The following is an 11317-nucleotide window of genomic DNA, read 5'->3' on the forward strand; positions in this document are numbered from 1 at the left end:
TCATTCTTTCTGAACAATGCCGAGTTCTCATCCAGCAATATGTGAAGATAAAAAGATCTCTTCTCACTGTATATGTGGCCTGTATTGGTTTCTGTCAGTTTTCTGAAGCATAAATTGACGTTTATTGATGATAATCATAAATCAAACCAAAGCCAACTCCTTCTGGACATTTCTAGAGTGATCATTCACGAAGGTTTTTCTGTTCTTTGTGTGTAAAATGACACAAATGCGACACATTTCACAGCTCTCACACTTCTTGTGGAGCCAGTGACTTACCTGGGCTGTGAATAGGATCCAACTCCTGCAGGAAATGTCAACAGGTTCACATGATGGGATGCAGGTCTGCTACCCTCCGCTGGCCAAAGTGTCTTACTGCAGAAAAGAGAGGCAGTGTTCAGCCCACTGTATTTGAATACTTGTGCTCCCAATTAGGATTTTACAGATCCTAACAATGTATGCAAACAAAATTAAATCTTAGTTGTAAATTTATATTCAGCAACTATTTTCTGTGTTTAGATTACTGTGTAAGGGCATAACTTTTTTGTATGTCATCCTATGGTGGTGATGTCTGGGATCAAATTACAGCACAGTGAGGTCAGTTACTTCATTAAGTGGTTATAAACCCCAAACAGACTAATCTGAGATTTAGGACAAGTACTATTGTAACACTACTGATAGCACTAATCAGTGATAAACCATTTAAACATCTATAAATCTCAAAATAAAGCAGTGGCCACTGTTCAATATGTCATGCATTACATAAAGCTATATTTTAAAAGAAATAACTAGGTTTTAACAGCCTATTTTTGTTTGTGGATTTAAAAGGAAAATGCACTAAATAGGATATGACAACTACAACTCACAGTCTTTACTTCAGATAAATAACCTATTTTACCACGTTCTTCTGTCCATTTCTGTGCAATCCAAAATAAACGTGGAACAAAAGTAAAGAAATTTGTGTTTGATCTTTTTTTTTTTCTCTTCAGTTATGATGATTAGTGTTGTATTATACGCAGTTCCTGATTAGTCACCTTCACTACACGGTAGAACTTGTAGGGGTCATGTTCCTGTAGAATTAACAACGCTGCTAAATGTGTGGGTAGCACTCCTAAATAATGTGCTAAAATCCCAAGCAATATTTTCCTTTTGGTATTCAGTCTTGTTTTGAGGTTAAAAAGCTGTTGGGTGTGTCTTAGTCACAATTGCGTGTGTATACCCCCCCCCCCCCCCCCCCCCCCCCCCCCCCCCCCCACAGAACCAGAGTCACAACAGAGAACTTCAAAATTTAAACTAGAGTATTTCAATACTACAATCTGTTGATTTACTTGGCAGTTGTTTTTATGAATTGTCTGTTATGAACTTAGTAATTATCTTTTGGACTTATGTGGATCATGCAATGAATTTGTTTTAGTTGGATTATAACTGGACAACAATCATTCATTCATTCATTTATTTATTTTCAGAACCACTTAGTCTGATTAAGCGTCATGGAGAAGCAGGAGCCTATCCCAGCAATCACTAGGTGAGAGGCAGGGTTCACCCTGAACAGGTCACCAGTCCATCACAGGGCCAACGCAAAAAGACAAACAACCATTCACGCTCAATCCTGGGGACAATTTAGGGACACCAATGAACCTAACATGCATGTCTTTGGAAGGTGGGAAGAAGCCGGAGTACTTAGAGTGAACTCACTCATACACGGGAAGAACATGCAAACTTCACACTGAGAGACCACCGTTTTAAATCTCCCCTCCAGCTGAAGATCTCACCAGCGACTTTCTTTGCTGTGAGGCCACTGTACGCCACCGTGCAGCCTGGACTACAATCATTTGAATTACAAGTGAATAAAACTGTGTCAGTATGTGTGTTTTTTCTTAGGAGAGTGAGATCGTCCAGTTCACCAAGTAGCTCAAAACAAGAGTGAGTACCAGAAGGATAACACTGCAGGAGATTGTGGCATAATTTTACAGACATTACCCACATGTTTAGCGGTGTTGCTCAATCCACAGAAGGATGATCCTTATAAGTTAAACCTTGTTGTAAAGGCGACTAATCAGACTTTCCAATGATATTATTAAAATGGAGAAAAAAATCAACCGAACATAAATTATGTTCATTTTAAGACATTTATCCTGTGTTTTAATTAGTAGGCGATACTAAATTGGGTGGGACTTTGGACAATCTGCTGCTTTAAAAACTTGAGGTTTCTTTATCCTTTAGTTGTACCATTTGTGACTCCACTGACTACCTGTGAAGTCTTATCGCAAACTGGCTTTAGAAAGATTGGCACTGTGTTTCGGCGCTGTTGAAATGATGAATGGTCCTTCTCCACCGTCTGGATTCATAAAACAAAACAAGAAGGATACGTGTAGATACACCCTGTGAATTTAAAGTAGTGAATTCAAGAGGCTATAAAAAGAACTTCACACATTAAAAAAGAAGTTTGGCACAAGTCTTTCCTCTCTGAAATTATTACCTGAAACTTGTTGTTTCAAATCTCTCTTTAAGATAAAACATGTTTGAAGGGACCTCTTAGTCATTAATCAGCTCAGTGGTCTTAGACACTTTAATTAGTACTATCATCCTCACAGGACGAGCAGTGAGGATTAAAGACTTGTCTCTGCACATCTTATTTTCTTGTTTCATTTAGGAAAGATATTCACCTTCAATGCCGAGGACAAGAGAAATCTTAGGACTTTTTCAGGCTATTTTAATTACAGCGTGTATTGGATGATGTGAGATGAACATAATATTAGGTTAAGAGCAATGAGCAGACACCCCTCAGTGGAAGTTGGGAAAGAAAAGCTAATATCTATGAATTAGCAACATTTTAACAATGTATACAAGATATAATGTTGAAAGAATGTCCTTTACCTGAATAACTCCACCTGGTTTGGATTGCAGGGTTTTCTTTCATACAGTATTTACTTTCCTCTTCTTCACACATATAAAGTTTCATCATGCTTCCATTGACTCTGTTTCTTTACTGCAAAATAAACATATTTTATTGTGGGGGGGATTCTGCTCGTAGGTTCAAATATCACTGCAAGCATGCGACCTGTCATGTGTGAAACAGTCACCTACATGTGCTATGACTTTTATTATAAGTACTTTACCAGCCTGTTTAAGTAGACTCCTGATGGTCAAGTTGCCAAACAGAGGTAGGTCTGGAGGGGAGGCCAGGATGGCCATTCATGCAATCTACACACCCCAGCTACCACCGTAGGTAACTGATAGAGGAGAAGGACAGAAACTTCTTTTTCAGATACGAATCGCCAATGTCACTAATTTTAAAATTATTTCCTGTTTGTCATTTTTGAAAATATTTAGATTTAACTTCTTGCTCCTAAAAAATACCTGACATTATAAAAGGTTATTAATGTTAATGTTATCTGATGTTGTGTTGCAGTGCTTGTCTACCTATTTAGTTGCACTAAACTAGATTGAAACCTCTATGAAGCTATATTTAGTTTTCAGTGAGCTATTTAAGGACTACATATCAACACAGTTTATCCAGGTTTCCATGTTTTAGCTTAAAATGAAATATAATGAATGCCTGAAGTAACTTCAAGCAGACTAAGAAAGAATTACACAATCCGGTTTAATTTAAACAGGAAGCTAACAAGGCTGGTTGTTGATTTCAGAGTAAACTACAACATAAAAATGTGAATAAAGGTAGTCTTTAACCGTTTTATTTGATATAGCAAGCTATAGGAATGAAGAGAAGGGATATATGACTTCTTACTAAAGAGGAAGGACACTCTAAAGCGGGGGTGGCCAACTCAGCTTTGCAGAGTCTCAGCCCTGCAGTCAAATTGACCCTTCGAGGGTCATTTATGAGCTATGATGGTTGAGGGCATAATGATTAAACTGAAACATAACTGAGCTGCAATAACCTAGAAGAAATTAAAGAAATCGATTTAGTGAACAGATTCTTTTAACGATCAGATATCTGTCTGCAGTTCTTTTATCTGTGTATGTAAATGAAACACTGAGCCTGTGCCAACAGATTCCTTCACAAATGAGCTGCAGTAAGTATACATTCATCAAGTACTTACATAAATAAGACATAGGACATTTTGTTTTTCTTCCATGACTCAGAAGGATGAAGCAAGGTTAGAATTTTTACCCGACTGCATTTTGTTCACTCTGTGACCTCGGAGTTAAAACAAAGCAACTTCTCCTCCAGTACATGTCTGTCAACAGAGGCAGGACGTCCATAATGAAAATTTTTAAGCAGTTTGGATTGTTATGAAATCACGTGTGTGTGTGAACCACATCAGATATAATATTTACGGTACTGTGTAAAGGGCTTGACTCTCTCTCTTCACTTCTTTTCAGACTTTTGTTACAGTCTTTCAAAATGGTCTTAAGTAATAGTTCTCCAGGATTTCTGACAGTGTGTCTTCTTGCTAATAACAAATTATAAAGATTTGCCCTCATTGCTGTAGTATGCCACCTAAATGAATAAATAAAATAATATATCAAAAATTTTTAACCCTAAAAGGATTTTATCAGAAAACTTGCCATATCTCAACATGTGCATAAAAAGAAGACAATCAGGACAAAAACGCTAAGGTAAGGTAGCAAGTTGAGAGAATAATCCGCCCCATTACCTAGACCACATTACTGGATCAGTGTAGGATCATTCTTATGGAAAATAGACCAAAAGGCAGCCATCATCCAATAAGGACCTGAGAAAAGTCCTTCAAGAAACATGGATAGTTGTTCCTGAAGAGTGTGTCTAGAAGGTTCAGATTATATTAAGGAAAAACTGTGTTCATACAAACTTTCAAAGGCAGTACAACTGTACAATCTAAGCTTTTGCTTTATATGTTTGTACTTGTTTTGGTAAATGACCGTGCCACTGTATTTCCTATTTTCTTTTTTGTATTATTGTTTTGAGAAAGTATACCTGTCTAACATTAAATACTAGACAAAAACATTATGCAATGGCAAAAACAGAGCAACATTCAGCTGCTAGTGTTCCAGACAGTTCTTTCAGGATCTGCTGAAGGCTAGAAAAGTAAAAGGAAGAGGTGGCAGAGATATTATTTCATGTATTTGTAGAATTTGCTAAAAGCCATCTGATTATGAACGTTGTATTATATTGTGACTTATTGCTACAGCTTAGCTCACTTCACCCACTGCCTGGTTAGCTTCTAATCGAAATACAATAATACAATACATTGTATTTACACAGTTAAATAAAATATATATATATATATATATATATATATATATATATATATATATATATATATATATATATATATATATATATATATATATATATATATATATATATATATATATATATAGAGGTCAAGACTTGGCCAGTAAAAGGAACATTGAAACATGGCCACTATGAATTTTCAAACACTGAAAAATCAAAGAAGGATTTCAAGGATTTTTCTAAAGTTAAACAAACATTATCACTGATGGACCAGGTAGTTGGTTTTTTTTTTTAATACTTAAAACGTACTGAAAATTAACCCTCAAATTGTAAGTTTGGATGAAGTCTGCAGCATTCAGCAGGGTTGTGATCTTTATGCAGAATGGTGTTCCATCAGCAAGAGCTTCAAAGGTGACCTAATAATGACCTGACCCTCTTCCTCACCTGAGTGTTTGAGAACTTATAGGCACTTCTCAAATGTCAGATTTATTAGGACATTGCACATCTTTGACCTTTTTGGGGGAGGCTGTGGTTGCAGATGTAACCAACACTGATCAGTAAAGCTATTTTCCAGTTTTAATAAATGGAAGACTCACAACGGTACATAAAAGAATGGGTTGGAATACTGGTCATGCATGCTTGAAAGATTTTTTTTCCCCCTTTATTTGGTGATATTTAGTGTCAGAATTAAGCTTGCACTTGAATAAGAAACAAGGGCATATGGAGGAGAGTAGTTTTAATATAAGTGCCCTACAATCTCTCCTGAAAACAGACCATTCAAGACTGAAAATTAAAGACTGTAACTATTGTGTTTGTTCTATAATTTGTTTGATCATTTTGTTTTGAGAGTACTTTCAATCCATTTATGAAAACAAAGTAGTTATTTTAACACTTGCTGGAGGTATTTTAACCCTGATTGAGTTGAAGTCAATGTGAAATATCTCCCACAAATGCTGTCTTTTTGTTCAAGCAGGGTAGTTGTGATAAGCCAGAGACTCTTCCACTATGGCAACTGTGTGAAAAGCAACACATCACCATCATCCTGCTCTTTGATTGTTTTTTGTTGACAATTTACCCACAGGGCTTGGCACACCACGCCATGTCTTTTTAATTATCGGTAGTGTGTGAAAACAAAGTTTGGTCTTCTCTGATAAGACAAGCTGGTCCTCAGATTCAGGGTGATTATTCTCACAGATGTGACAGCCCACATCACAAGGCTTTAGCTCACATTACCCCCTCACACCCCATGGGGAAAGACTGCTGATTGTCTTCATAAAGGCTTTGGCTTGTTTCTTAATGGGATTTGGGGAGTGGCTCCCTCCAGGGCACCTGGAAAACCCACATGATTGCTCAGTCCACATGTTTTATCAGCTGTCTCGCAAAAATAAATCTGTGTCAAATTCCTGTTTTGCGCCTGCTTGTGCTTCCACCTGTGGGAAGGTGTATGAACATGACTTTAATCCCCTGCAATCACAACGACACAGTGACTCACTGACTTATTTTTCCACTCGTGAGGCTCAGCACAATGCGCGGGTGTGTGCTGTAATGATGGTAATGATTTGTGATCAAATTAAACTTCTATTGATCGACTTAAGTTTTCCCAACAATCCCTCAAGGTGGAGATGTCCTAACTATAATTTAACCATTGGTGTTTTCTTCAGCACTGATTGGAAACGGTAATAATTTCATGTGTAATCTACAATAAAAGTATAATGATGACACTTACAGTCACACATAAAGAAATGTAGTGGCCTTCTAAATAACTGATCTTATTGAAATGTCATCACGTGGGTTTTTTGCTTTGATTTTGCGTCACAGACTTTGTGCAGTTTAAAAGAGACGGTTTTACTTTCTGGCAGCTTTGAGTTACATATTGCTTCACATTTCTACACAAAGTGGCTCAAAGTTCATGAAGGAGGAAATAAAGATGAATCTGATAGCCTTCAGGGTTGCAGTAAAAAACAAAATAAGCCCATATACACACTGACAAAAACAGCTTTCAAAATATGTCATGTGAGGTTATGCTTCACTGAAAGGGTGATTTATTCCTGTCATTCTGGTGTGTATGCATTCTAAAGAACACTTAGAGTCCTTTAAAGGGGAGAAAATCCACATTCCCATCGGGAATATTTAGTGTGTTTTTGTAAAATTATCCTAAAACTAACCTTTGCATAACACTAAAACTTTTCTGACCAACTCTGATGACAAAATCACAAGACTACTTCATTTTAAGGCGATGTAACAAGCTTATTAGAGAAATCTCGACTTCCAGTAAGTTGCATGATGAGTCAAGCAGTGCGGCTCTGCTGATGTCGAAACTAAGGTGTGGCAGGTCTGCGTGGGTACTTGGGGCAGAAGCAGCGCTGACTGTGCGATAACAGGCTGGCTGCACCTTTAACTAAATACTAGAGAATAGTTATTGAGTGACGTAGGACGCAAAGTGCGTGCTAAGTGCGGACAGGAAGCGCTGAGCACTCGTGGTGGTGTCAAGTTTTAAAAAGTTAGCAAGAATAATACCGGAAGTTAAACAAATTGCCTTCGAAATAATATAATTATTACTTCAAACTAAAATTGTATTTCATGAATACGCGGAGACATAACAACATTAGCTAAATTAATATCTAATGTAATTATTTACCAAGTAGTAAAAATGTAATCGTGGTGATTTAACTGGAAATGGGGAGTTGTGGTACTTTAATTTTGGCAATCAATACAGGAAGTGGAAGCTTTAGGTTTCTGCCACTTGTCTGCAAAAGAGAGCAACCAGCGCACGGTGGCCGCTTGAACGAAAACGGGGGAAGCTCGGACAAGAACCGGCTGCGCTGTCGTCGGGAACTCAGCATGCAACAAAACAAATGCTGAGCGTGGTCCGAAGCAACTGTGTTCACCTCCCGAACAGGCGATAGCTGACGGTCACGCCCCGTTTCACCACCGTACAAAAGCTCGTACAAAACTGCTGGCGGCGGCGCAGCGGTTTGAAAGCCAGCAGGGCGGCTAGCGGGCTCACAGCGGAGAGGAAGCAGGAGTGTCGGCTGCTTTTAGAACCATGAGAGAGTACAAAGTAGTGGTTCTTGGGTCTGGGGGGGTCGGTAAATCCGCTTTGACTGTCCAGTTTGTGACGGGATCTTTCATAGAGAAATATGACCCTACGATAGAGGATTTCTACAGGAAGGAGATCGAGGTGGACTCTTCCCCGTCCGTCCTGGAGATCCTGGACACCGCAGGGACCGAACAGTTCGCCTCCATGCGAGACCTCTATATAAAAAACGGGCAGGGTTTTATTCTGGTGTACAGTCTAGTGAACCAGCAGAGTTTTCAGGACATCAAACCGATGAGGGATCAGATCATTCGTGTGAAAAGGTACGAAAGAGTGCCGATGATTCTGGTTGGAAACAAAGTGGACCTGGATGGGGAAAGGGAGGTGTCGTCCGGTGAAGGGAAGGCACTGGCGGACGAGTGGAACTGCCCGTTCATGGAAACTTCAGCCAAAAATAAAAGCTCGGTGGACGAACTGTTTGCAGAAATAGTCCGACAGATGAACTATAACTCCACACCAAACGGCGACGACCGCTGCTGCTCGTCCTGTGTCATTCTTTAAGGAAAAAGACAATCATAAAGTTTCATTCTTTGCTCAGTTTTAAGTTTGCAATGGTAAGTTGAGACACTACTGAAAACTGCTGATGATAAGATGGCATTGGCAACTGTGACACGACGCTACATAGCAAGTACACTCGTTGTAAACTTGCTATTGAGCTCCTCATTTAGCACATGTGCATGTGTGGAGAGGCTCATACCGGATCTATGCTAAATTAGGCTAGATTTAAGCACTATCTGTTCATGATTAAAAAAAACAAAACAAACAAAACCATTAAATAATGCGGTAGTTGTGCACTTGTAATCTATTGTTTTGTTATGCAGAATGAGGAAGTTTCTTGTTAATATCATGTACTGGAAGACAAAGCTGTGGCTGACTTGATAAAGTTTGCAAACTTACTGGTTTAAATTTTTAGCTTACACTTTAAAGCTGTTAAACAGCTGCTAAACTGGTAATTTCCTGAATTAGATTAAAAGTTGGGAGATTCCTATGCTCTCGTATGACCTACATTTAGGGATCAGCAAGTTGGTTTTTGTTGAACAGAGGGTAGAATAAGCCTTAAAAGCAAAGTACTTTCCTTTATCTTTTGTTTGAAGTTGTTGGCGTTTATTCATGAGCCTTTTTTGTGCTTTGTGTGTGCAGTGTGTTGCAGCAAGTCTGTACTGTTGAGCTCTTCTTCGTGTCTCGCCCTGGCCTTGGAGGAAAACGAAGGGAGGAATGCTGCAGGGGGACGGGAGGAGGAGGGGAGCCACTGAGACAGAGGGAGGGGTCCACTCTTCAGGAATTCTGCTGGCTTGGAGTATCTTTGCTGCACGATCAGTGTCCACCATCGATGTCAACGCCAACTCAGATCCAGAGTTTCTGCAAAACTACCCTTCGACATTTCCAACTGTACTTCTTACTGGAGCTAAACCCCTCAGTGGCAACAATGTGGAGGCTAACACTTACAGAAACTCATAAATGGATATTTGTGTACAAGAAGAAGGCAGGGAGAGAGAATATATTTTGTTAAATAACTGCACTGTCTGGGGTTAAGATTTTGGCATCCTAACCCAATGTGGAGCTATGCTCTGTGACACTCTGAGTCCTATTCCCCCCCGCCCCCTTCAAAGTCAGAAGAAACCACATATCTGGTGGAGTACACATGACGAGTGCCACTTTTTTTTTTTCACCTCCTCCTAAGTGTGTGAGAAGACCTGAACTGAAGTGATTTGGGGATGCGGACATGATCACCCTTGTGTCGAGTGCCTTTCCAAAACAAATCAGTGCCAACCTACATATATCACCAAAATAACCCTTCAGCATGGCAGTCCACAAGCCAGTAAACTCTTCTGGATAATCTTGTAAGGGTGGAAACTAAAAAAAGATAACTACAATCTTTTTTTCTTTTTCTTTTGTTATTGGAACGGTGATTTTCTGTATGTTTTACGTTGGCCTTCTGTGAACTAACGGCATTCTACAGTGTCTGCTTGGTGTGGCCGAATCTATATCTTGAAATGCACAGGTACTGGAACCGACTTGGCAAGATAACAGTACACATCACTTACCTTCCAGACCACTTAAATCAAAGGAGTTCTGTTTCTTCTGTTTATTTTGTTGTTTTTAACAGCATACGTGATGATGTATCGTTGACAAATCTAACCTGATTGTAAGTTTGATTTCAGATCAGCCGCTTGACAGTCGGCTGTTTTTAAAAAGAAAAAAAAGATTTTTAATACAAATGGGATTTTTAAAAAAAAAAATGAGAGACCGGCTGGTTTTTTTTTGTGTCAGTGTATTACCTCAACAATAATTCTACTATAACAGGCATCGGCACAATCTTTATTTTGTATGAGTACACATAAATATTAGGTGAAACCAAATGCTCATAGTAATGCCCTAGTTTAAAAAGCAAATATTCATCACTCACAGTAACCGAAGTAAGGCTAAAAGTTCTAAGATTTATCGATATGTGAAAGCTCCCCAAGCAAGAAATAGAACTGCAATAGAGAAATGCTGCTATTACGCTGCTGTTTTATTACTTTTCAGATCTTCAAAATGTTCTGAACACGTTTCTGAAAGCTTTTGTTTCTTGTGGCTTTAGTAAAGACTAGAAAGGGGTTTTTTTTTTCTGTTAGCTCAAAAATTCAGTTGTGCGTTTCTCCCGCTGCCTCGACGTACTGTTGTTTCTGCTGCAAAAACAAATCTTTCCTTGTGGCCACAGTTGCAAACCACTGTGATGTAAAGTATCAAATTGAAAGGGAAAAAAGAAAGCACCCGGTAAATTCACACTGTGTGAAGTTAAAAAGAGATGAGTACTTAACTTTGACAACTAGATATCTGGTTATTTTACAGACAGTTAGGGCACTTTAAACACACTTCAACAGCTGGAATTTAATGGAAAGGCAATTTTAAAAGATTTGACAGAATTTAATTTCTGCTTTTTTGGTGATCCAGAGCAGTTTTCACCAACAGCATTAAGGCAGCACACCTCTAATCCACTCAGCATCTTCGTAGTCAAGGCCAGGCAATGCAGCTCAAAGGAAATGTCTCTTTTAACTGTGTGG

At 38.7% G+C, this 11317-nt stretch overlaps 1 protein-coding gene across 1 annotated transcript; it reads left to right on the forward strand.

Moving 5' to 3' along the window:
- The first annotated feature begins 7968 nt into the window (after positions 1-7968).
- LOC306760350 (ras-related protein Rap-2a) lies at positions 7969-10408 on the forward strand. Its single transcript, XM_079246162.1, has 2 exons — positions 7969-8827; positions 9414-10408. The coding sequence occupies exon 1, from the start codon at positions 8223-8225 to the stop codon at positions 8772-8774; it is 552 nt and encodes a 183-aa protein (XP_079102288.1). The 5' UTR covers positions 7969-8222; the 3' UTR covers positions 8775-8827; positions 9414-10408.
- The last annotated feature ends 909 nt before the right edge of the window (positions 10409-11317 follow it).

Source organism: Telmatherina bonti, assembly GCF_933228915.1.
Source record: "Telmatherina bonti genome assembly, chromosome: 9".
NCBI lineage: Eukaryota > Metazoa > Chordata > Actinopteri > Atheriniformes > Telmatherinidae > Telmatherina > Telmatherina bonti.

Excerpts from the sequence above, each read along its gene's own strand:
- LOC306760350 (XM_079246162.1), top strand. The coding sequence starts at position 8,223 with ATGAGAGAGTACAAAGTAGTGGTTCTTGGGTCTGGGGGGGTCGGTAAA.